Here is a 25,224-nt window from a genome sequence, read left to right on the forward strand (position 1 = left end):
TCCCCGCCTCCAGAAAGATGACATTTGGTTATTTTTGTTAGAAGGTGGGGTTTTTTGGTTCTTTGGGGAAAATACTTAGCATTTAGTCCAAAGTAAACATTTTGGAATTACCATCAGCAGAACCATACTGCTGTTTGTTCTGCTTTCTAGATGAGAGAGAAAAAAGCACTGTGCATCAGATATTCTGCATGTTTTAGGGTGCGGCAGAAATCCAAGGTACATATGTCTGTAAATCCCACAGGTGCACATGTATCATTTCATCTTCCTTCTCTGCAGAATCACTGTATTTGCTTCCCCTTGAGTACTGGCAGAGATGGAGAGGGTGGCATAGGGCAACAGTGGAGAGATGTTCCTAAGGCCACGGGGAGCAATGCAGGACCAAGAGGACCAGGGAGTGTCAGATAGGAGGGTTTCAGGTATAGAAACCATGTTCTTGATCTTTCAAAGGCCAAATTCCAAAAGGCATGGGCTCATATGCACATCCCTGAGACACACATCCAAGAAAGAAGAAACAGCGACCACATGATTGGAGAGGGGAGAAAGTAGCAGAGGTTCCCTGACAGCTGTGGGATCTACCCAACGCAGACCTCTTCCCACACCACCCTCCCAGAGACATTCTGGGAGAGCTGTAAGGCATATACACAAGCAGCATCTACTATCATTCCCTCTGTTCCTACATTTTATCTGGCAGGTGATGGCTTCTGTGTATTGTGGACAAGAAGAGACACTGCATTTGAAGTGTGACTGGTAACACACTGAAATTATTTCAGGGAAGGAAACAGAAAGCTACTCTGCCCTTCATCCCTGGAGCAGCAGCATAAAGTGGCAAGGTTCTTCATATTACAGTCCCCTCTCTGGAACTACACGCCACCACCACCTCCCCTTCCTGATGGCAGGAAAAGATGTGTCCACTTGAAGGATGACATTATCAAAAACGCTATTTGAAGGCAGGGGAAAATACACAAACTAATTCCAATTTGGTGATCTGATGAAAGAAGCAGCAAGCTCCAAATACTTCTGTCAAGTTTGAAGCTTATCAAACAACTTGAGACATGTGACCTGTAGCAACACTGGCATAACTATGTAAGGAAGAGCAGGAAAAGGAAACTGGCATAAAGACAGAGGAGGAATACAAGTAACTGAATCTCCATCAACTTCTATTATGTAGGATCTTGAGTGTCGGATGGCTTTAATCATTATGTAAGTATTTAAAAAAAGTTATCTCCCTCCACACAAGCAAACAATGTAAAAAAATGATCATGCTATAAAAACCTCCTAATACTTCTACCATGCTTTTCTTTCCTTTAAAGCACTTCACAAACACTTACTAGTTTATCCTCACAAAACCCCTGTGAGGTAGGTAAGTATTATTATCACCCTCGCTCTACAGATGAAAAAACAAAGGCAAATAAGTTAAATGACTTGCCCAAGGCAAGGGAAGAGTAAGGGCTGATGTTAAAATTCAGGAGTTCCAAGCTTCTGGTCCTCTGCTCAAAACCACTAGCTCAATCATCTTTTTTTGAAAGGAGATAACAGATGGTAATAAAACCCGATTGAGTTTAGAAGAAAAGATTTAAAAGGTTACATCAGAGGGGGAAATGGAAAATGTACCACGAGGTATTTTGTGAGTTTAAACTTCAGATTTTTTTTTCTTTTTTTATTTTAAAGGCAATCTGACAGAGTGGAACCCTGATAAGATCACATCTGCAAGGCAAGCACAGATGTGAGAGTGATCATCAAGTCTATTACTTATTACAGTACTGTGAACATCAACAAAAAAACTGCTGCATGAAAACACTGAATACAGGCAGGATAATCTCTCAGTTTATGATATTACATCTAAGATAATGCCAAGGGTAATGCAAGTACCATGGTACACCATGGACAAAGGAAAAAGTCAAGTCACAGGGTCCCGATAAAGATGACGAAGAGGGCAGTGACATCTACGTTTTTCTGAGGAGACTGCTCCTGGAAGCTGAGCAAGCTTTAAGGAACACACATAATTCACAATGACTGCATTCTGGAGATGTGAGGAAGTGAATCCTTTGTTATGACTCTTACGATACCACCTCACAGTAAAAAAGGATCATTTCTTTAAAACAGAGGGCCTTGTCTATTCATCAGTCTAATTTCCCTAAAACTTCACACACTGCCAACATTAATGCCAAGTCACTGGCAGTACAGATGACAAAGCACAGGTAGCTGCTGTGTTGAAGAGATGCAGTCCTCAATCATGCTCTGATCAGCAGTAGACGTAAGTACCATCTCCACCATCTTGTCCACAGCTGTGCTGTTACTGTGAGCTGTGCCAGAAAGAGCAGCAAAGAAAATTTTAAGGAGAAGAAAGTGTAGACATCAAGGTCCTGCTGTGTTCCAATTCTCCTGGAAGAGCACAAGGACTGCTGTAATGGAAAATGAGTAGTAAATTCAAAAAGACAGTGCCTATAGCACCGTGTTTCCTGAGCTTGACAAGGGCCAGAACACAGGAGGTGGTAGACAAGTTTCCCAGGTAGAGCTGGTGTCCCATTCACCCTACTGGCCCTGGGTTAACACTGCACGGCTAGAATTCACAACCCTGCATAAGGTCCAGAGTTGATCCCGTTTTGCAGTCAACATTAGTCTTCTAAATCTCTGCCCAGTTACCTATTGGCCAACTTCTGAAAAAGAGAGGTTCTTTTCAACTCTTTTTTGTTTCAAAGGCATCACTTCCCCACTTCCCCAAACTATAATAGATATACCATGGACACAGAAACTCCTAACAGTTTAGCAAAGCTATCTTTGTCCCCTACACCCCCTTTGCAGAATGCATAGTTTACAATTCACTTACAAAATAAAGAAGCAATGCTGACCACATATGGGACCTTTTTTTTTTTTTTGAAAAAAGAACAAACAACCTCTTCTTAAGTTCAGTATCAAAATTCACATTTGCATAATAATACATTTCAAGGCCATTAGAGAGGAATGAGAGCGAAGCAAAGAAAACTGCAGAGTCTCTCCTCTCTTTGTCTTCCTGAATAGAGCTGAGGGATCCCACTGGAGTTTCTTTTCAGGGTGGGAATTATGAAGGGCTACAGCAACAGCTCTTGTTCTTGCACACCTCATGTTTTGGGTGGGACGAAGAGGTGAATTATTAGGAAAATAAACAAAAAAAAAACAAATGGAAGGAGACACTGCAGATTCCCATGTTTAGCTACAAACAGCTTCGAAGAAACAAAAAATTACTTCAGATTTTTTATCTTTTTTAAACACTTCTACCTCACCATTTCAAAAACTTTTTTTTTCCTTCTTTTGTAATACCCTGTTCATTTAAATGGCAACATTAAGTGTGCTGGAAGTTGAAGGGATGGAAAAAAATGTTTTTCCTGTTTTTCTTATCAGGACACGGACAGAGAGGGTAAAAGTGTGCCTGCACCCACTATTTAACAGAAGCTACAAAACATCATCTTCTCTACATGTATAAATTTGTCTCAAACATCACTGTGTTTCAATTCTCCAGTGCTTACAAAAAATAAAGCCACACGCACACTCATGCACACAAACATAAAGAGAAGCCACACAATACATTTACAAACTCAACCTGCAATGGCAGACTAGCCTAAAACTATCAATAGCTTCTGTGCATCACATGACATCCCTTAGCACCCCCCCACCCCAATCTCTACCACATATGAATACGTATTGTGCAGTGTAGAGACCAGCCCAAAGATGCTGCTTGTCAAAAGGGACCAGTGGGCTGCAATCTCAGTATCTGACCTCTTGAAAGAATAAATTGACCATTGTCTCCCCTCCAGCCCAAGTGGTCTCCTCAGTTAGACAGTCACTATACTCACAAAGGCACATTCATAAATACCACATTTAACTTACTGCTTGTAAAAACATAGGAGGAAAACATTAAGCGCTTATACCCCAACCCATCCCTACTGACCCAGCAAGAAGTATCACAATAACGTATCACTTGGTGAGACCTTACTCTACCTTTAGAAGGTAAATATTAAAGAAGTCTTCCAACACCTCTTTTAAATTTTTTTTTTTGCATAAATGAATGCTTTTTCTTTTTGTTTTTGGCTTACATATTTTGGAATACAGCACACTCACTATAAAGCTCTGTTGTAAGGCTACCCCCTAAAGTAAGGCTGTTCTACCTTGGCTTGCATTTTCACTTAATTTTGCTTCTTCTCCACACATTCCCAAAACAAAACAAAAAAACCCACACAGCGCCTTATATAGAAAGGGTAAGCCATATCTGGCAGGGAGAGGGAGGGGAAAGAAAGCACATAATATCATAACCATGTCACTAAAATAGCTATTCTAACAAGCTGTGCAACCCGCTCTTACTGCTCAACAGTAAATGATGAAGACAATGTTCGCTTATGGTTGTGTTTCATCTGAAACAGGAGAAGTTTCCACTATGTCTCAATAAAAAAAAAAAAAAAAGAAAACACAAAAAAGATTAAAAAAAGAGGAAATTATTTCTGTGAATGCAACAACACACTAATACCCAAGAGCCTCCTTGTATTGTGCATCCATGCAAACTTCTCCAGTTTCTTCCCCTCTGCCCACCACAGTTTAGAATATTTGCTGCAAAAATACTTAAATGCTGGCTGGCACAATGCATTCTTTCCTTTTCCTCTGGAGTGCTCTGTATTCATTAACAGAAAGGCTGTCAGAGTCAAGTCAAGGAACTCGCTTTCTCCTTACAACGTTAACAGGAGACATAACACTGCCAAATGTCACCAGTCCCAACTGTCACACATACTGAATGAAAATAGCTCTTTGCAGAGGGCACTTGATTTGCTAGAAGCTTGCTTATACAGCACAGGAGTCTGGGAGACTTTAAGAGAACAATTTTCCTGCATAGCCTGATGAAAAGCAACACACACGCAAACTCTGGATGCAAACGGATCTTGTCTGCTGCATGACACAGATGAAGCTTCATCTGTCTTGGCCTGACAATAGTTTTAAAAATATGCTCCAAACCACTGGGAGCTGTGGCGCTTTTTGTAGCACAGATAAAACCTTAAATCACTTTTCATATAAGGATCAGAAGCTATAGTTACTACATCACAAAGTCTCACGTAACACCACAAAATAGAGAGCTATATTTTAAACAGGACCCTGACTCAGTTTTAACAGCAATGTAGACAGACCCTTGAATTCTACTGTAGACAAAGCTCTGCTTGGCGAGTAATTACAAAAATGGACCTAGTTAATATTATCTACTGCAGGGGAACTTTGGTAAAATTCAACAACACTGGTATTTACAGTGATGGGACACTTATGCAAAACATTGTGAGGAACATGAACTAGCAAGGCTAGTAAAAATCTCCAGTTAGGCCCCTGTCATTTAGCCCAACCAACAGTTCTGCTACAGTGTAATTTTTGATTTTTTAGGTCTGGTTGTGAATTCAGGACAACAGGGAAAACCGGCTGTCTACACTGGGAAGTTTTACTTATTTCTCCCCATTAATGTTGCCATTCTTCTGCCACAGGTGGAAGCCTGCTACTTGGAAGGGAAGGAAGCGGAAGAGAGTTTGGGCTATAGACATCTGTATTTTGACCACAGTGGGAATAACTGATAGGATCTAAGACTATCAGTTCGTAACTCTAAAATAGTAGTAAATAAACTACAGAACAGAAATGGTATTTTGTGCAATATCGATTTAGACAAACCAACAGTTGTTTCAGACTCAGGACCAAAGTTGCACTTCAACAGCATTTGTTTGGGTGTTTGTTGTTTATTTTCTAGAATTCATTTTAACTTAGTTTTTCTTTGTATTACTTTCCTGCCCACAAATACATGCATGCATATTTACAATTAAGAAAGCTGCTTCTGCCAGGGGAACCTTACCTCTTCAGAAAGAAAAAACCTACCTTTTACTCAGTCAGGACTCATACCCTGAGATGCTAATAACCATCCACCACGAACCCAGCATTTCAAACCACTTGAGAAACCTGGATACTAAGGTGACATGATTTACAGTGAATGTGATACATGCAACACAGATGTTTGCTGCACCGGAAATACAACAGATCTTCATGTGCTACCTTGGCCCTGGTTCAGCTAGGGTTTATTACACAAAGAGCCCTTACCCAAGCAGTACTCATTCATTTAAGGTCAGTGGGACTAAATAACATGAGGATCACTCCTGATCTCCTGGACCGGACTTGGCCAAATTTGGGTTTCTCACATACCAAAAATATACTCCTTTGAAAGTCAACAGGGAGAAAATACACACAAGCAAAATTAGAAGCCTAACAGCTAAATGTAATTAAGAGTGAAGCAAAAAAAAAAAAACCCTACAGTATTGTTTAGATGTACTACTGAGACACAGTGAAAGATGTGGCAGCATTTTCAGGAAGAAAGAATAGGGTAAAAGTTCTAAGGAGTAGATGTTTAGAAATTTCATGGATGGGGAAGCCAAATTAATGTGAAGGTTCAATTTTTATTTAATCCTTGAGGTGGTTATTCCAGCCAGTTTGTTGAAAACATCCTGTTTATACTGCAGAGGGAAAACATACTTGGCTTAATATTCCTACTCATTACACAAGCCACTTAACATGGAGCAAAATAAAAAATCTGTAAGGAAAACCTGACACCCTGTGACTGGAAAAAAAACCCCAAACTAACAAAAAACCCACTCTCCGTACTGCTGGGCAATTGCCCAGGTAAAAGCATAAAAACATAAGGAAAAGATGGTGTGTCTTCCAAAGTACATAGTACTACAGCTGCTTTCCAAAGTAAATGCCAGAGTTCTCAGCACAGGTTAGATTTTATTTCACTGCTAAAATTAAATACTGAAATGCAGTCAAGAGATCAAACCCTTTAAAAAATTCTCAGCTTGATACACACTGCAGGGTGAGGTAAAGTGGCTGGTAACAAATGGATATTTGATTACAAGACTGCTAAAACATATTTCTTTTTTCTTTTACAAAATAAGCAATGGAGGATTCAAAACCAGGAAAAAAACCTGGTGTGCTGAAACCACCTGCAGAGTATGTGTATGTTTAAAATATATAACCTGGAGAACCAAAACTAAGAACAAAACAATAAAAAGAGTTCTGTTTGTCACTTGAGAAAGTAAAAAAAGTGCTGTTTAGTGACAGGTGTTATATTTTTCTCTAGAAAGAGATGCCCATAGCATAGCCTATTCTGAGCTGTGCTTTCCCCAGCCTCTTTTCACCACCTTCTTTGTCGGTAAGTTTAAACAAGATGATGGCACCAATTCCCTCCCTGGAACAGTTCTGTAAAAGCCCAGAAGTACTCTTGACATCAGTTGCTGCTTTTAGTTGTTATGAGTTCAAATGGTAGAATTATTTACTACACTGAGCTCTGGTTGTCCCCAGAAGATCAATCTGGTTAGCACAGTGCTCAGGAATCACTTGCCATGGTCAGAAGTGCCATGACTAAGACATACTAGCAACATCATCGTTAGCTACATATAATTCTGAGTGGAACAAAACTGTCAATTGTAGCTGGAGAATTCTAAGATTAATCTTGCTTTAATGATTTAGGAAAACTGTCACTAAGGAGACAGTCACTAACATCTGCAGGCTGCACATTTAGCAAAAGGAGGAGCAGTCTGTTGTACTATGACAGGCTTGGACGCAGCAGACTGTCAAAGCTCCAGACTGCCAACCCTTTGGCAGCCAGTCACAACCTGCTTCCAAATGACTGTCAAGTTCCTGGGCTCCTTCTGACTAAATCCTACAGCTTCCTCTCTTTTAGGACATTGTAGATTTGGTAGAACACCTCTGGCAAAGCACTCAAACTCTCTCCATAAAATAACCCCCCAGACTCCCTAAATAAACCTTCCTTTTACTGACCCATGACAGGATTATTTTTTTAAAAGCACATTATTATTATTGATGCATTATTTTCAATACACACGTATACACTCAGATGTACATGTAGTGCAACATGAAAACACTGGGCAACTGATACAAAAAGGACAGAATTTGGCATCTTCTTTTTAATGATAAAAACTTAACTACTGTTTCATAACTCACTGCATGACATGCTTAACACAGTGTGCTCTTTTTCTTAAGAATGGGAACATCTACTTCCATCAAGCGGCTATACTGCCTCACTTTGCCTCATCTTCCCTCCCTTTCCCTACTGTAGGGCATGTGGGTGCATGTAAAAAGGCACTAGTGCGGTCTTTGTGGTTTGAGCCTAGCCATTTCAGGCAGAGTTAAGCCCCTGACCCTTAGAGATGGGAGACAGAAGTTGGCCATAACCAACACCAAACTCTGAAGTTCAAGACTGTAAGCCCTGACAGCCAGCAGCAATAGGGTGAACAGAAGAGTTTAACAGGTATTTCCCCCCTATAGAAAATAGAAAGACTGGGAGGTGGGGTGAGTGAAGAAAAGCAAGCAGCAAATTTCCAAGTGGGCAATGAAACTGACCAAATAGGTGAAAACAGAAAAGCTCATTTCTAATGTACATTTTACTAGAGTTTTTACATATTGCCTCCCTTTTCTGTATTGAAAAAGGCAGGATAATAAATCTACTTCATTACTGGGTATTCTGTCAGCACTGGTTTTCTTTAGCACTACTTAAAGGTGGTTTAAAGAAGCACCATGGTGTATTTCCTGCTAGTCCTCCTAACTGAGGACTCTTTCAGTTAAACTATACTGCATTTTAATTAGGTTTATAGTTTCACTTTGCTTTTTTAAAAAGGTGCTTGGAAAAATATTTTCATTTAGTTTCAATAAAGAGGGAACAAAGCGATAGATTTCTATTCACACACTTCTCCATGCAACTGCACGTATCTGCATGAGTAACAAAGCACTATAAATGATAACCCTTCTTCTCCCACAACTTGTTTAAGATTACAATGAATTTCTGTTGCTGAGATTGAGAAGTTTTCTTAATGTATCTTACAGTCTTTAAAATTCTTGTTCCCCCCTTGACAGTAATGGTTGGAGATTTCTTCTTTTTTTCTTTTTCTTTTTATTTTTTTTTTAGAATTTTTATTTTAAAGTAAAAACTTTCAAACATTTTGAAGATTCAGGAACTTGTAAAAGTTTATCACAAGAAACAGCCATCTATCTAGGATAAGATAAGGTTAAATAAACCATCTTCAAAAAACTGGCTTCCTACCCTAGAATTCCTGAGAATGCTTGCAAATTTAAAGCAGGAAAATAAAATGTTAAAATAAAAACAAAAACACTGTTAAATGCTCCCAGAGTTAGTCTTCATCTAAAATATATATATGCACTTTTTGGTCTTTTTTTTGTATGTTTTAGTTTTTTTTTCCCTTTAAGCTTACAATGGAAGAACAATTTAGCTTTTCTTTTTAAATATTTCAAATCCCTCATTATGTCTTGTAAACAAGAGGGGCTCTAGCACCCGGCTTTCACCGTAGTATCGCAATGACCTCAACTAGCCCAAAGTGCAGGAAAAGGGACCTTAGGGTATGTTGGGAGAGAGAAGTGAGGGTGGAACACAGCAATGAACCAGCACGTATAGCAAAGCATGTGACAGAACGGATACTGGCTTACTCAGGCCAAAGGTGCTTCGCTAGGAAGTACTGCTGGCACAGGACTTTTAAGAACCTGTTCTGCATGTCTGAGCGTGGCTGGTCTTCAAGCAGAGACTAGCAGAAACAAAGCTATGTATGGATGTGTGCACGCAAGGGGCACTGACTAGCAGGAGCTGGAAGAGAACATTTTGTTTCTTTGTGCATGGTGGGATGAATGAAAGAGGAGACATGACAGAAAAGTATATTCAGAAGGGGCCAGAGTATGCTGCACACTCCAGTTTACTAAGCAAATACAAACCTACTCGTACTTTTTGTCATGTAACACTTTGCATACAAATCTACAGGCATGTGTATATGCAGCATTTCCCTCAGTCAGTCTTCCTTATGACATTGGGTTTATATAGAAAGGGCAAATTAAAAAAAGCCACCAAACTCCCTAACCCTTCCCTCCCACCCCCTGCACAGGCATACACACACACACACCCACCCCTCTACGTTACTTGAATCTGCTTTTCCTTCTTCTCACCCAACCCATGCTTAATAAGAGTTAAATGTATGAGACATTGTCATATCCTTTGATGAAAATGCTGAAGAACGACACCCCTATCCTCCCCCCCAGATAATAAAGCCCACACACTGCTACTGCTGAGGGCTGGAATGGACAGGTATGTGCTGGTACAGAATGTCGGCACTTTCGATAGACAGTATAACAGCTGGACAACACCACATGGAAGTCCTAGCACTTACGGAGGAAGTACCGGCATCTCTCTTCCCTCTTCTCCCAGGCCCACTCCCTTCCCCACCCCCCCAAAAGACCTCTCACTTTATGTCAAGAGATGTTCCTTCAAGTCTGCTACAACTCTTTTCCACAACAGGTCTGAAAAGTTTTGTTCCCAGCGCACACATGCACGCACACATTGACTATCACTGTGGATTACAGGTCACCCTTATCCTGCCAGAGTACTACTATACTGATGCTAAAAAAACCCCAAACCTTTCCTTAAGTACAGAAATTAAAAAGCAACAGTACAGAAAAAGTAAAAACAAAAAAAAAACAAAAAGGTGCAATACTTCTTAAGGAAAAAAAAAAGTCTTTGCTAGTTATATACCTCCCTAAGCAAAACCACATACACAGGAAAAAACACAACACAGAGAAACAAAAGGAAACTTTTGAAGTACACACTGGTTTAAGAACATTCATAAGTAAACGTTTCTGTCAGTGATGGTCTGGCGCTGTAATACACCAAGGCCTGGCACAGGTAACGCTCACCATGAAGGACGCAGAAAGGAGTTAGCTGCATGTGCTTTCAGGAGATGAGGCAGGCCAGCCAGCGATTTGCTGACACCATTTGGTTTTTGTCAGTTTTAATACAAGCAGTCAATCAAATAAAAGGCTAATTTGGTTGGGCTGGACCTTCAAGCTTTTGATGGAGTTTTCAAGAATCAGTATGGGTGCCTATATAGGTCTGGGGGAGAAAAGAAACATTGCTATTCTTTTTAAAGGTACTGAAGCTTGTGAGACACTGAGTAAGAGCATTTGACTTAGCTGCACAAAAAATGGCAATGTCTTATTTACTCCTCTTTTCCCCTCGTTGGAAGAAAAAAAATGGCTTGCATTATATAACAAACATTCTAGGGTTCACTCAGTACAAAAACCCCACATGCAGACATAAATAAATAAATACACTGCTACTCAAAAGACAACACTGGCTCCCCTCTCACCAAATCCTTTGGATACGGCAGTGTTCTGCTCTACCACAGGGTTAGAACAAGGGCCAGGAAGCAACTACCACTCAGTATGATCTGCAGATTTGAGATAGCACCCTGCTAAAATGAATTTAAAAAAACCTACTGACAGATTTTAATCCAGCCCAACTGGATTCTGCTTCAGCCACAGGGACTCCACCATGCCCGTCTTGTTTTCAGTATCAAGACATGCAGATGGCCAGCCAGCCCATAGACCATCAGCAATGCAGCGTTTCAAGATTATATATATAGAGAAAAAAAATGCACACACACGAACATGTGCACACACACTCACACAGAAACAAGCACACGTGGGCAGTTACATGTGCCAGAACACACTGGTACTGATCAACCAGCCAATCACAAAGTGTTGGTTTTTTTGTTTTGTTGGTTTTTTTTCTGTTTTGTTCTTTTTTTGTGGGTTTTTTTAGTTTTTAATTTTTTTTTGTTTTTGCTTTTGTTTTTAAAGTGAGGCTCCGTCAAGTCTTCCTCTCCCCCCCCCCACCCCATTTTGCTTTTGAAACCCTCCCCTACCCCAACCCAACATGGTAGACCTAAGGACGGAAACACACCCAGTGCAAACGAAGTTAAAAAGCTATTTTTTCAGTATATATGTTTCTTAGCAACAACTTCCGTATAACATGAAAAAGTGAAAAACTAGAAACTAATTTTTTTAGTTTTTTGTGTTTAAATTTAAATGGTATGTGTACTTGCTTCACATTGTCTTTCTAGTTGGCGTTCATGATTCAAGTATTTCAAGAGTGATATGTTCTCTTTTTTGGATTCATATTCCAAACGAAAAAACTGAAGTTATATAAGGGAGGCAACTATGTGCTCAGACAGTCTGTCAATGACCCACCTTTTTTTTTTTCTCTCTCCGTTTTCTTTTTCCTTTTATAAATGTATTTATTGCAAGTTGAAAAAAACGAAAAGGTCAAGTTAGTGCTGCTGCTGTTCCAAAAAAGGTCACGAGGTCAGAGTTGAAAGTTCTAAGTTCAGATTGAATCCGACCCTCCTCCCAGAAGGTCTCCAGGTAGTAAGGGAGCAGGGCTGCCCATTCTGTGTGGATCCTCTACGCTTGGGACCCCCCACAAGCTTGAAGAATAGTTTGGGGGCCCCCACAATGAAGCGCCAGTGAGATCACTCCCACTGCTGCTGCTGCCGCCACCACTGCTCCACTGCCCAAGCCCTGTTGACCCACCAAAGAGATTCAAAGCAGGTCCAACTGGATCTGTCTGATTCTGTCCTGTCTCCAGGGGTTGCCAGCCTGCTGTGGGTGCACTTGGGGTTGCTGCAGGTGTAGGGGGCTGAGCTTGTGCCAGAAAGCGACTAACCTCTTCATCTGTGGCAAACTCAGCCAGGATGGTAGTGTTTCCCAACACACACCTAGAAGACAAGATACATGGAAGAAGAAAATAGCTATTAGAGCCAGAAGGTAAGGGCAAGGGATTCAGAAGGCATGAAAAACAACACTGTTAGGTGCTCAAACCAAAGGAGGTATATCAGCTTGCCGCAAAGCAGCAAGCACAGAAAACTTTAGCTGTTCTCAACAGTGAAACTGATTCAGAGCACAAGAACTTCCATTTTAAAAGGGGGAAAAAACCCACCAAAACCAAACCAAACAACTTCCTCCCTCAACACTCAGCTACTACTCCTGCAACAAAACCTTTCTAAATTTAATCTAAGGTCCTGACCATTAACACTAAGAGCAAAAAAAAAGTGCCTGTATAGTGTATCTAAAGAGGGAAGTGCACATACACCACCTTTCTAACAAAAGAGACGAAGAACAGGTTAAAAGCTTATGAAATTCAGGGTAAGATTAGTATAGTCCAAAAGTTTTCACTGAGTTTAACTGAAACCACCATCCCCAGGCTCCCCCAATATTTTTGTCTCAAAACCTCCCTAATTTTCAAAACATACTAGAGACATACTCAGCTACAAAAAGCTTATGAACACAAACCCTAAGATCTGCACCTTTTTAAGTCATCAATTTCAGGTCTATCTCAAAACTACAGCAGACTCCCACACATCTGGGTTATGCGTATGAGTTTTACCTGAAACAGTTCACAAGCTTTTTTAAAATGGCCAAAATTCTATACTCTAGGTGCATAATGGTCATAGCTCTATCCTATTTGCACCTTCTTAGCTCTGTATGTGCCAGCAATTAAAGCTACACAGACAGAAAGCATCTTTGTTTCTTTTCCTCTCCCAATGAACGAAAGATTCCCTTCCAATCATGATACTTGGAAAGAGTTTCCAAAGCATAAACACTGGACAGACATCTTGTGTTCATGACTAATGCAGTAACAAAGAACAGACATGGGGATCGCTTACATGTGCAGTGCAGTCTGGGCCTTGGCCGCCTCTTGTTTGGTGTTGTATCGGATAAGGGCGGTGCCCTGGGTCAGGTTCAGATGGAATGTCAGCAGTGGGCCATGCTGCATGCAGATCGTCCTCAAGGTTGACCCATCGATCTGAGGAAGAACAGTCAGAATAAGGCAGATGTTTCTAACTATTTTCCCAAAGGGACTTCAATTGTAACTTTGTCTTGATAATTAAAAGATAAACTGCTCTCAGAAAGGGAAACAGGTGAAAGCACAGGGAAGCAAACAAAGGGGACAGAATTTAATTCTCAAACAGAATCAGTATACCCTGACTTCTCACAATTACAATGACTTTGCTTTATGGAATATTCTGACTTATATTTTCTGCTCACTTGTAGTTCAAGTCCAGTTTTCCACACCTAAGTTTCTTACACTGTCACTGTCCTTATGTTGACAAGTTTTTCAGTATTCATATATACTACTTGCACTTCTTACCATCCTCAGCCATTTGTACCATTCTAGCACTCAGATTTCAGTAGAATTTAGATCAATCAGTATTTAAAAGTTCCTTGCAAAACTGGAAATACCACCTCTGCAATAACGGTTTTTGAAAGTTTATTTTGGTGCTTTTTCATCTTCATGGTTATGAAGACAGTGTCACAGAAACAGTCGGTGATATTTCTGCCAAACCCTGCAATGTTCATTCCTCCTGAATGAATGTTTTCACAGCAGTTGTTGCCTACATTCCTTCTGCAGCAGTAACAGCTTGTTACTTACCTCCAGTAACTGCTGTTCTCCACAGTGTTCTGTACAGACAGACTCCATTCCTAGTATGCCACAGGAACATGCACACATGAATGGGATCCATATGTGCAGATACTTAAGGAAGTGCTACTTACTTTTTTCTCCCTCCCCAAACCTTCTATATAATTCAATTCAAACCAGGGAAAAGGAAGTTGTACGGGAGTACAAACATGGTACAAGTTAAAAATGGAGAAACTTGAAATGAAGATACTGCCCCTCAATCTACCTTAACTTTGGGCTTCCTTCTCTCTAATGTACTGACCCAGAGGGTTTGTTATGGAAGAGACAATTATAATCTGCTTCTTGCTCTATTACCTTAAATGCCTCCAAAAATATATTCTTTCATTAACAGTTCCTAAAGCAGTATTAAACTACCTTGCACATGGGAGACTTAGAACTGTGCCTCTTCACACCATTACTGTACCCTTCAGGTCAAGGAAAAGCCTCTCTTCTATGAAAGGAGCACAATGTGCCATCTTGGATGATCTGAATGAGGTGTCAGTTTTTCCTTTCACACTGATGTTTCCTTAAACTGTAGTAGAAGCAAGAATTATCTTGCTGAACAGGGGACACTGTCTAGACCTCAGGGTGCCACTGATAATCATACAGGCTTTTCCAAAGCCTTGAATACGGAGATTGCTGAAACAAGGATTCCACAGAATTCGTTCTGAATGGACACAAGCTCCAAGAATACTTACAGGAATAATCTAACTAGACTGTTTTTGGCAGGAGTGCTGGAAACATTCTGTGGTTTCACTACAGAAACACCAAAATGAAAACTGGCAGTTACACCAGCTTTCTTATTGACAATGTCTCAAAGAACAGTCTCTTTAACAGCTACAAACCATCCCACATTATGGTCATGAAACTTATCCTCACTTCTAAGAAAAATCTTTCTGTTCCAATAATTTTTTTGAAAGTCTAGGTAATGAAAGGTTGTGTAGCAAAACCTGAACATCTTAAAGCCAAAGAGCTTACAGCAGAAAAACAATCAGACTGCAGCCCGGTTTAGAAGAAACACATCTTACATATGCTGAGAAATCTGATTTTCTTAGATTTTGCTCAAAGAGAAACACCTGCAGAATCCACCAATCTGTATCTTGGTAAAGCAAACAAGTTCCCAGAGACAACAGAAAATACCTGTGGAGTGAGATTGTGAAGAACCAGCCAGTAGCTAGGACGAACTGAGCCACCATCACTCCAAGTAGATGCTGCAGATTTGAAGACAGGATAATCAAGACAGATTTGATACAAAGAAAACCATTTCCTTTATAGTCAGGTCTTTCAAATCTCAGGCAAATTCATTATTGGCATTATTAGCCCTGCTAACACATTAAAGCCTGATCTTCAGTCCTGAAAACAAAACCACATCTTTCCTCATGTTTCCCATCAAGATTCACTTTTTAATAGAGTTTATCTTTGAGGAGTTTCCCACATTCAGAAACCATCTATGAAAAGCCGCATGCAGTAGCTATTCCCCCCTGGCAGCTTCCAGCCCTCTTTACTCCTTCCCCTGCAGCAGGACCTGGAATTCTACACACAACCCCCACCCACTGTCCAACCCCATTACTGACAGCAAATTTCCATTTCAAGAAGGAACTTTTTTTATCTTTTACCAGACAACTGCAACTTTCTTTCCTCCAAACCATTAGTGCTGTAAAACGTACACTCCTCAGGTCTGATCAATGGTGCTATCAGTTGATTCTTCTCACCAGAGCCAAGCCTTGAGTCCTGTGCCCCCCAGCCCCTGACCGATCGGGATGCTGTGCTGTTCCATGGAGATGATGGTTTGGGGTTGGTCAGGCCAGGAGGTGGGCGGGGCAGCCCTGTAGTGTTCCTTGAGGAAATATGGTTTTTCCACATCTTGCTGGAGAGATGAGTGGGATTGTGTCCTATGGGATCTGGGGACCATGTTGATTTGTAATCACTGAATTTTGCTGGAAGATTAAATAAATTGTATGTGTTAAGAGAAATCAGTGAGATTCAACCAGCCTTTATCTGTACTACTGCTGTAAACCCTTTAGCCGTATTTGTATCAGGGACAAGCACAAAGCACAAATCCATACAACAGTTAATTTACTACACCAAAAAGCACCATGTTACATGTAAGTTCATCTTGGCTTATTTTATATACGCCGACATTTACGATAATGTAACCGGCTGCAGTATGTTCAATCATTAATAAGATGAACAGCAACTTTGACGTCCACATTACGTTTCATTTGAAAACATGAGAATTCTTACAAGTTGGGTCACTACTAACCTGTAATAAAACTGAACGCCCTTCCTGCTTTCATTAGATTCAGTTTGTTTTACAGATATGCGAATTCTAAATCCCTAATTCAGATTACCTGCCTTCTGGCTGTAAAATGCTGGTGTGTAGTTTAACAAGATGAGCAGAAAATGGTATGTGTGCCAGGCACTAGTCTAGTCTCCTCAATTCAACTATGACCTCAATCATTTTTAATTTCTTGTGTCTTTCTTATGTGCTAGACAAAACTTAAGCAGAGGTAAGAAGCTGTTACAGCCCACCCCTTTCCCCAGGACTATGACTCTGTCATTGCAATCCTGCATATACAGATATTGCTTCAAACCAAAGTGAACCCACAAACTGGCAGCAGGAACATTGTTTTCCCTCAAGGCTATACAGGACTTTCAATGGATTTTGTGAAGATGCTGCAATAACATATGAACACAGCTTTCATTGAGTAAGATACAAAAAACAAAGTTTGGGTCAGATGTAGCTCTGTGCCACGTTTGTCACTTATGCTATTTACACACATTCCTTTAATTTTAAGAAGCTGTCAAGACACTCTCTTCAAGAGAAAACTCTTGCATTCGTAAGAAGTTCGAAATCCAAATGGTTTGTTTGGAGCAAGTATTTCCAGCATCGTATTCAGAAGTGTGTGCAGAAACCATTTTTCACAAGAAAGATTTAGAGACCTTCTTACCAAGCATCTGAGATAGGTATCTAATTTACTATTTACAGGCCAACCTTTAAAACCCAGAGGATTAAAAACACACTCTCTCTCTCCACGTTTCAGGGAATGACGAATGGCTATAAAAGCTGAGGCAATACTCTCTTTCACAGCACTTCATTATTCGGAAGTTAAAATTAATAAAATCACTCACCTAAACTCATACAGCAGCAGGTATGTTTAAAAATTACAAACCAAACCCTTACACAGGTCAACAGATTGTGCATGTGGTGCATGTGGTTTTTTTTCCCTTTTGCATCTGTTGCTCGCTTCTTTAACTTGCATAATGTGCTGGTTGTGGCTGGAGTAGAGTTTAATTTCTTTCTAGTAGCTAGTATGGGGCTATGTTTTAGATTTGTGTTGGAAACAGTGTTGAGGGATATTTTAATTACTGGTGAGCAGTGCTCACACAGAGTCAAGGATTTTTCTGCCTCTCACTCCACCCCACCAGTGAATAGGCTGCAGGTGCACAAGAAGTTGTGAGAAAACACAGCTGACCGAAGTGATATTCTGTATCATATGGTGTCATACTCAGCATAGAAAGCTGGGGGAAGATGGAGGTGGTGGGGAACATTCAGAGTTATGGTGTTTGTCTTCCAAGTAGCTGCTAAGCATGACTGAGCCCTGCTTTCCTGGAGATAGCTGAACACCTGCCTGCTGATGGGAAGTGGTGAATGAATTCCTTGTTTTGCTTTGCTTGAGTGCACAGTTTTTGCTTTACTTATTAAACTGTCTTTCTCAACCCATGAGTTTTCTCACTTTCACTCTTCCAATTTTCTCCTCCATCTCACCAGTTTGTTGGCAAGTGGGCTGGTGAGCTGGAGTTAAACCATGACACATAACTAAGACTTTTATATAGGGGTGGGAGGAAGGGTAGAGGATTCTTAGTCTAGTTTTTAAAGCAATTACAACAGAGTATTTTATCATCAGGAGGGAAACTATCTGATCAACCACTCAAACCTGAGTTCCTCAGAAACTACTGAAAGACTAAATATTCAAAGTGAATCAAGAATGAGGAACCAGTGAATAAGTGGAAAATGTCCAGGTAAGTTTTGAAGTCTACATACCTGAAGTGCTATGAACGTTGGTGAAGGAATTGTCAGAGGCACTGTAGGGCCAGGCACCAGGTGAAGGCAGCGAGGTGTTGAGGGAAGAATTAGACCCTATCACAATGAAAAGAAGAGAGAAAGAGTAGGTCAGTTTCACAGAATTTCTGTAACACTGTTAAACCTCAAGAGAGCTACTACCACTGTGCCAAGCTGTCAATGTGAAAACGCAGCCACAGTGTAAAAGCACACAGGCTTCCATCTTAGTCAAATGCAATACTATTACCCTGTTATGACAGAAAAATCAGAATATTCTCAAATATCAGAATGACTAAAGTAATCACATAGCAGATATTCGCTGTTTTACCTGTGGTGTTGTCCCGCAGAAGTTGGTGGTCAGTATCTACAATGGGAGATGTGGCTGTCCCCCCAAGCACACTTCCAGGGGTCACATAGGGGTCAGATTCAGGGTCAATGTTTTGTATACCTTTCCATGGCACTCCTGGTTGGAACTCTGGAATGGGAAGGGAAAAAGAAATTAGATGCAAAAAGGGAAATGCCATTTACTAGAAGCAACTGTTGAAGATATTTTAGGAAGGTAGGTAATTGTCTTCTACACTGCTCCTCAGAAAAAAATATCAAGACATTTCTTAATTAAAATCTGTTTCGTATTTCCTCCCACGGCACTAGCTCTGGTGCCTAAATACAAGTCTATACTACAAAAAGTAGTGTAAGTGCATATGGTAATCTTTCAACTATTCCTGGTTTACTACATTTAAATGAGGCGTCAATAGTTATACCTTTCCTTAATACATTATATATTTTTTAAGATATGTAAGATTATACTATATATTTTAAGATTATATTCTGCATGCATACTTTCTGTACTTACAGAAACCGTTCTCAAAGAAAGGCTACCTACCTTAAAGAGTTTTTAAACAGAACATCTGACATTTTATACTGTAGGTACACACACACTTTATATATTAACTAGCAGTATTGAGGTAATGATGAGATGCCTTGTGGTAAAAGCAACATATATATTCACTGATGTTCTTCATGCTTTCAAATGAGATGGAGTATATTTATTCTTTCCTTTCAACTATAGCTCCAGGCATGTCAGATTTTTAAGACAAGAAGATGAGTTATATGAAGTATGAACATACAAAAACTGCAGTTACTCTAAGAAAGATCTGCAAGTTGTTTCCTTCTCTGATTAGATGTTCAGTGAACAAAGTGCTGTGGTCCATTTTGGAAGCAGTGATGGAAAAGCAAAATTTTCAAACACAAAAACAAGTAAGGGAGCTTCAGATACTATGTGACAATTTGGGTGTGAAAAGAGTGCAAAGGTGACCCTTGCAGACAGAAGTCCATGATATGGAATGATACCTTTATTTCCAACCTGAAGTTCTGAAATAATTAATGACAAAATATTTGTGTGTCATTAAAAATCCATTATTAAAATTAGGATCCAGGATGTGCTCTCTGTAATGAAACCATGTAGCGTAATCCTGGCATGGAAGGGTTCATTTCAGTCACCTTTGTAACAAAGAAGCATAGTCAAGACTGACTTTCACAAATACAGAAGAAAATGTGATACTACTTGTTCAAACAACTGGCACAGCAACAACAGTATTAATGCACTGGCAGGAGAATCTCAGAAGATGGAAAAAATGTTCCACTGGGTCTAAAATGTGGTTTATTTAGCCCAGTATTCTGCTAATAGTTGTGGGAGAGATACCATTTAGGGACAGAAAGCAAACTTGGCTATTACTATCTGTAAGGCTACTGCCCTCACACTCTCCCAGCATCTACAGTCCTTCTACCAGGATGCCAAAAATACACTCAATCTGGGAGCACCTGCTTGTGAAAGGGTTATTCCACTAAGTTATCCAATCACTGCTTCAACTGGCTAGTAACATTTGTCTCCAGAAGTTCTAAAAGCAACATATTCCACAAGTTCACCACTCTCAAAAGGAAAAAAGTTGTCAGCTGTATGTTCTTTTCTATCCAGCATTTGTCATAGGATAACAATTCTGCATTTATCTTGTTCACTGCTTTTCTGATTTTGTAAACCTCAATCATATCTCCCAATCTTCAGTAACAAAATCATCTAGTATACGAGGCATCAACATTTCTAGCATTATGAGCAATCAGCATTGCATCAAGAAGGAATCTGCTCAGCTACTGCCAAAATACTGCCAATACTCTGACAAACAGAATCACCTTATGCTTAAGGGAACAAACAGTGCAGCTCTTGGGTCTAATCTGAGATAAAGAACCCATGAACTCAGGTTAGGATCTGGAAATTAGAACTCATTTGCAGAAATTAGAAAAATCCAAGTCTGGCCTTTGTAAAGATTTCTAAGAATTGGTGAGACTGAAAATTAAGTGCATCGTAAGCGCCAATCAAAGCAATAACGAATATTTAAACAAGCCTCCAAAGACCAGGCATAGTGCATATAAACACATTCACTCATCAATATAATCCTGGTTTGGAAAAGAGTCTTCCTTGAACTTCAGCATACTGACATATTTCCAAACTATCCTTTGGGACTGGCAGTTACTCTTCTGCACATTCAGCAACATTCCTTACAGACATGCCTTATTTCTAGATAGTAAAGACAACATGAAATGCATTTCTACGCCGGTAGTTGAAAGGTTCTCCCAAAAAGTTCAAATATAAGATTATCATGAAAACCACAACAGACATACCCAAGCCAGACTGCCTGCAGAATATGACTGAACTGCTCCTGAATGGGAAATTTACAGACTAGTATTACCTAGGTATGCAATTCTGTGTGATGCAACCAAAGATACAGTTCTCGTCAACATAGCAACACTTGCTCTCACCTCCAGCTGTGATTATCAGTTTGATTAGGTACCACTCATTTTTGTGCTGAACAAAACTGCTTTCTTGAAAAGCAGAGTTTCTGCAGCAGATGGCATTTAGGAGGAAAACGTGAAAGGTGTAGTCAGGGTGAATGCTGAGTGACCACTATATTCATGCAAAGGAAAATGCACCTATTTCAAGAGGTTTTCTCTTGTGAACTCATTTTTGTTACTAACTTATTTTCCAGCACTAGGAATTAAAATGGTATCTCCACATCAGGAACTGACAGTGGGCCTCATCTACAAGCTTACAGAGAAAAAGGACCTGGAGTGTAAAATAATTTTGGATCTTTATTCTTTCATCAGGGGTGTTGATAAGGTGGATCACTATTTCAGCTAGGCTTTCCTTCCTGAGGAAGCCAATAAGCTAGAGAGGTTATGAGACAGCTTAAGTGGCTGTGGTTATGAGACAACACCACTTGTCCAATAGTCTATGGATATCATAAGAGAGGGCTAGCAATATAGCAATAAATGTTTAAAAGCCACATGCCAAACCCCACGATCTGTTACATGACAACCGCAGTCACAGTCATGGGCTATTAATTAATACAAGAAATTAGGGATGGTACTGATGTACTTAGCGAGTTTATATTCAGGATTTGTAACCTCCAGTTATCTTCTCACAGTGGTGAGGCAGTCAGCATCAGAAAATATTATCACTGACAGTGAGACTGCAGGTATGACTAAGAAAGCTCTATGGTATCAGTGAGGGGCAAAGAGTAGCTGTTCAGCTTCTCACATCTGCAACAGCCTTCTGCTACCAAGAATCTTGCCAGAACCAGCAGCTACTCCAAAACCTGTAAACAGGGCAGAGCTGATTTTCACATACCTCTCCTAATATTCCAAGTAGTACTGTATTTCTCACTACTGTATATGGGAAAGGTGACTGAAAAGACAAGTTCAGCAACAATGAGTCTATGAGGGAGGTCCCGAAAAAAAATCAAATTCTGGTGGTTTCTTGCATTATTAATAGTAACTCCAGCTTAAGAACCAGGCTTTACCAGAAATGTTACTGAACCACCAGGCTAATAGAAACGTAATGCAAATACACCTCTACAGAGAGCAGTCAGTGTTAGGAGATGTGGGTGAGCACATGTTCCTGAGATAACTAATTCTTTAACTCTGTTACCTCATCAGAAAACATTTTCTTGCCAGAGTTAGACACTGGGGGCTTCCCACACAGAATCAACTAGGTTGGAAAAGACTTTAAGATCAAGTCCAACTTGACTCCTACTTCTGTAGCTTTCCTCAGTTGTACTGGTCACACAGATTCCTAGGCTTTCTGATGCAAGGTCTGAACTACTGATTTACCCAAAAGATATACCTACAGCTTTATATTTTTGTATCAGAGGGGATACAAAGCAGAGAATCTGCAGTCAGTAGTATCTTCTTGGAACATAACAGTCTTCCAGGCAGAGAAAAATCACAGCATCCACTATTTGCTGAACAGCACTGGTGATTAATCCATGCAACTTCAAGGACACTACTCTGTGTCTAATGAATGTTTTATATAGAAAATGACGTGTATTCAAATACACACATTTTTCCTAGATATCTTGAGTTTTCTACTGGAAAGACAAAATTCTGCCAGTGAAACTCTAGAAAGCTTAAAGAATGTGCTACTGCCTATAATCCAAAACTCGAGAAACTTCTACTCAAGCCACAAGATTGCTGAGTAGTACTGAAACATGGCAACACTCCTTTACATGACATGAGCAAAGGTGAACCACAACAGCACAACACACATTGTATGCATATTGTACCAGTACTGCTGGCAAGGGAAACCTTGTGGTCTGCAATGGACCATATTTGTGAACAAATATGCCAGAAGTGTGTTCATGCTACATAAAATACAAAAGGTCAAGAAAATCCTGTTCCTGCCATCATGAAAAAACAAGCTTTTACATCTCTTTCTTTCTGATTCCATGCTCTCAATGAGAATTTTTACACCCTGTGTCAGCCTAACAAAATGCAAATGAGTCAAAACAAGGAGAGAGCTAGTACTGTGTATTCGATGAACAAGTGTTCTCATGAAAAGTTCTGTAAATGTAAAGTCACCAAACTACAGAGAGTTCAGCTAACAAAACCAAAATACTAGTCAGGTAATCCAGCAGTTATTTCATATTTACACCAGCAATTTTTAACTGGAAATTCAACATTTACATTCTAATTTAACGGGTAAAAAAATCCCAAACAAAACAAAAACCACAAAACAGACAGGCCAAGCAAATATTTTCCTTGCAGCAGTTATTTAAAAAGCACAATGAGGAAAGATCCCAGCACACCTACTCTAAAGTTAGGACACAACCCCTGCCCTCATGCAGTACCTGGAGGCCAGCTGGCGTTGCTGGATTTGCTTCCAATCTTGTTCGTTGGTGGAGATTTGGCAGGTAACCAACTATCACCAGCATGGCCAGCATGGCCACCCAGTGGGTCGCCCTGAATTATGTCAAACTGGTTGTAGGGCGATCCTCCACGAGTCTTCCCAGGGGGCACTATTGCACCTGAGCATTAAAGAGACACATTTACACTCAAGGAAAGGGTGGGATCTTTATCACTATGGGATACTAAACAAGAAGTACTTAAGTGATATATTGCCAAGACATCCACTAACTTGAAGCATAATTTTATATGAGCTATTTCACCTCCAGTAAAGAGGATACTGCAAGAACATTCCCCAAACAGCCACTCCCCTTCTCACCATTTTTGTGCATATTGGCATCTTGTGAAGCCACAGAGGGCAGCCCTTCCATCATAGTCCACTGCTTAAAGCGGGATTCTGTTCCAGCCTCCTTCCCTCCCACCATGCTATAATCCATGCTACTTGAGCCAAAGCCTGTGAAACAAACAAACAAAACTCTATTGTCATTCATTATTTTTAAACATCTTTAAGCAGGGAGCCATTGTCATCTTATGAAACGTACAAGAAAAAAAAATCAACAGTAGCAAATGAAATGTTCAAGGGGCAATTTCCAAATAGCCTGTTAGGTCAATACACCACACCAGGATATGCTTTGTTATTAGGTTTGTCATGTTCCCATGTAATGAAAAACAATGCAATTTCTTCAATTGTTGACAGTTTTTGTAACCTTCACCCTAATGCTTATACACATTTCATAGTTATCTCTGGACTCATTCATTCAGGTCGAGAGAGGTGATTCTCCCCCTCTACCCTGCTCTCATGAGATATCACCTGGAGTACTGTGTCCAGCTCTGGGGCCCCCAACACAAGAAGGGCATGGCCCTGCCCAAGTGACTACAGAGGGTCACGAAGATGCTTCCAAGGGCTGGAGCACCTCTCCTATGAAAACAGGCTGAGAGAGTTGGGCTTGTTCAACCTAAAGAGAAGGCCCCAGAGAGACCTTATAGCAGCCTCCCAATACTTAAAAGCGGCCTACAAGAAATCCTGAGAGGGACTTTTTGCAAGGGCATGTAGCAATAGGACAAGGAGGCATGGCTTTAAGCTGACAGAGCATAGATTTAGATGGGATATTAAGAAGAAATTCTTCATTATGAGACATGGAATAGTTGGAACAAGTCCAGAGGAGGGCCACGAGGATGATCAGGGGCCTGGAGCACCTCCCATATGAAGACAGGCTGAGAAGGTTGGGGCTGTGCAGCCTGGAGAAGAGAAGGCTGCATGGAGACCTCACAGCAGCCTTCCAGTATCTAAAGGGGGCTTATAAGGATGCTGGGGAGGAACTATTTGTTAGGGACTGAAGTGACAGGACAAGGGATATTGGGTTTAAATTTAAACAGGGGAAATTTAGACTTAAGGAAGAAGTTCTTTACTGTAAGGGTGGTGAGGCACTGGAATGGGTTGCCCAGGGAAGTTGTGAATGCTCCATCCCTGGCAGTGTTCAAGACCAGGTTGGACAGAACCTTGGGTGACATGGTTTAGCATGAGGTGTCCCTATCCATGTCAGGGAGATTGGAACTAGATGATCTT

General features: G+C 40.3%; 1 protein-coding gene across 1 annotated transcript in view; it reads right to left on the minus strand.

Moving 5' to 3' along the window:
- Positions 1–11,765: 11,765 nt before the first annotated feature.
- The window catches only part of TNRC6B (trinucleotide repeat containing adaptor 6B), a 114,373-nt gene continuing 100,914 nt past the window's right edge, over positions 11,766–25,224 (minus strand). Inside the window, exons 16-23 of the mRNA XM_031050078.2 lie at positions 23,977–24,111; positions 23,603–23,779; positions 18,751–18,897; positions 18,405–18,500; positions 16,072–16,296; positions 15,500–15,570; positions 13,566–13,705; positions 11,766–12,617 (exon numbers count right to left, since the gene is read on the minus strand). Coding sequence (XP_030905938.1) covers positions 12,227–12,617; positions 13,566–13,705; positions 15,500–15,570; positions 16,072–16,296; positions 18,405–18,500; positions 18,751–18,897; positions 23,603–23,779; positions 23,977–24,111 — 1,382 coding nt within the window. The 3' untranslated portion in view covers positions 11,766–12,226. The remainder of the gene's footprint in view (positions 12,618–13,565; positions 13,706–15,499; positions 15,571–16,071; positions 16,297–18,404; positions 18,501–18,750; positions 18,898–23,602; positions 23,780–23,976; positions 24,112–25,224) is intronic.

The sequence above is a fragment of the Melopsittacus undulatus genome, chromosome 5 (assembly GCF_012275295.1).
Source record: "Melopsittacus undulatus isolate bMelUnd1 chromosome 5, bMelUnd1.mat.Z, whole genome shotgun sequence".
Taxonomy (NCBI): domain Eukaryota; kingdom Metazoa; phylum Chordata; class Aves; order Psittaciformes; family Psittaculidae; genus Melopsittacus; species Melopsittacus undulatus.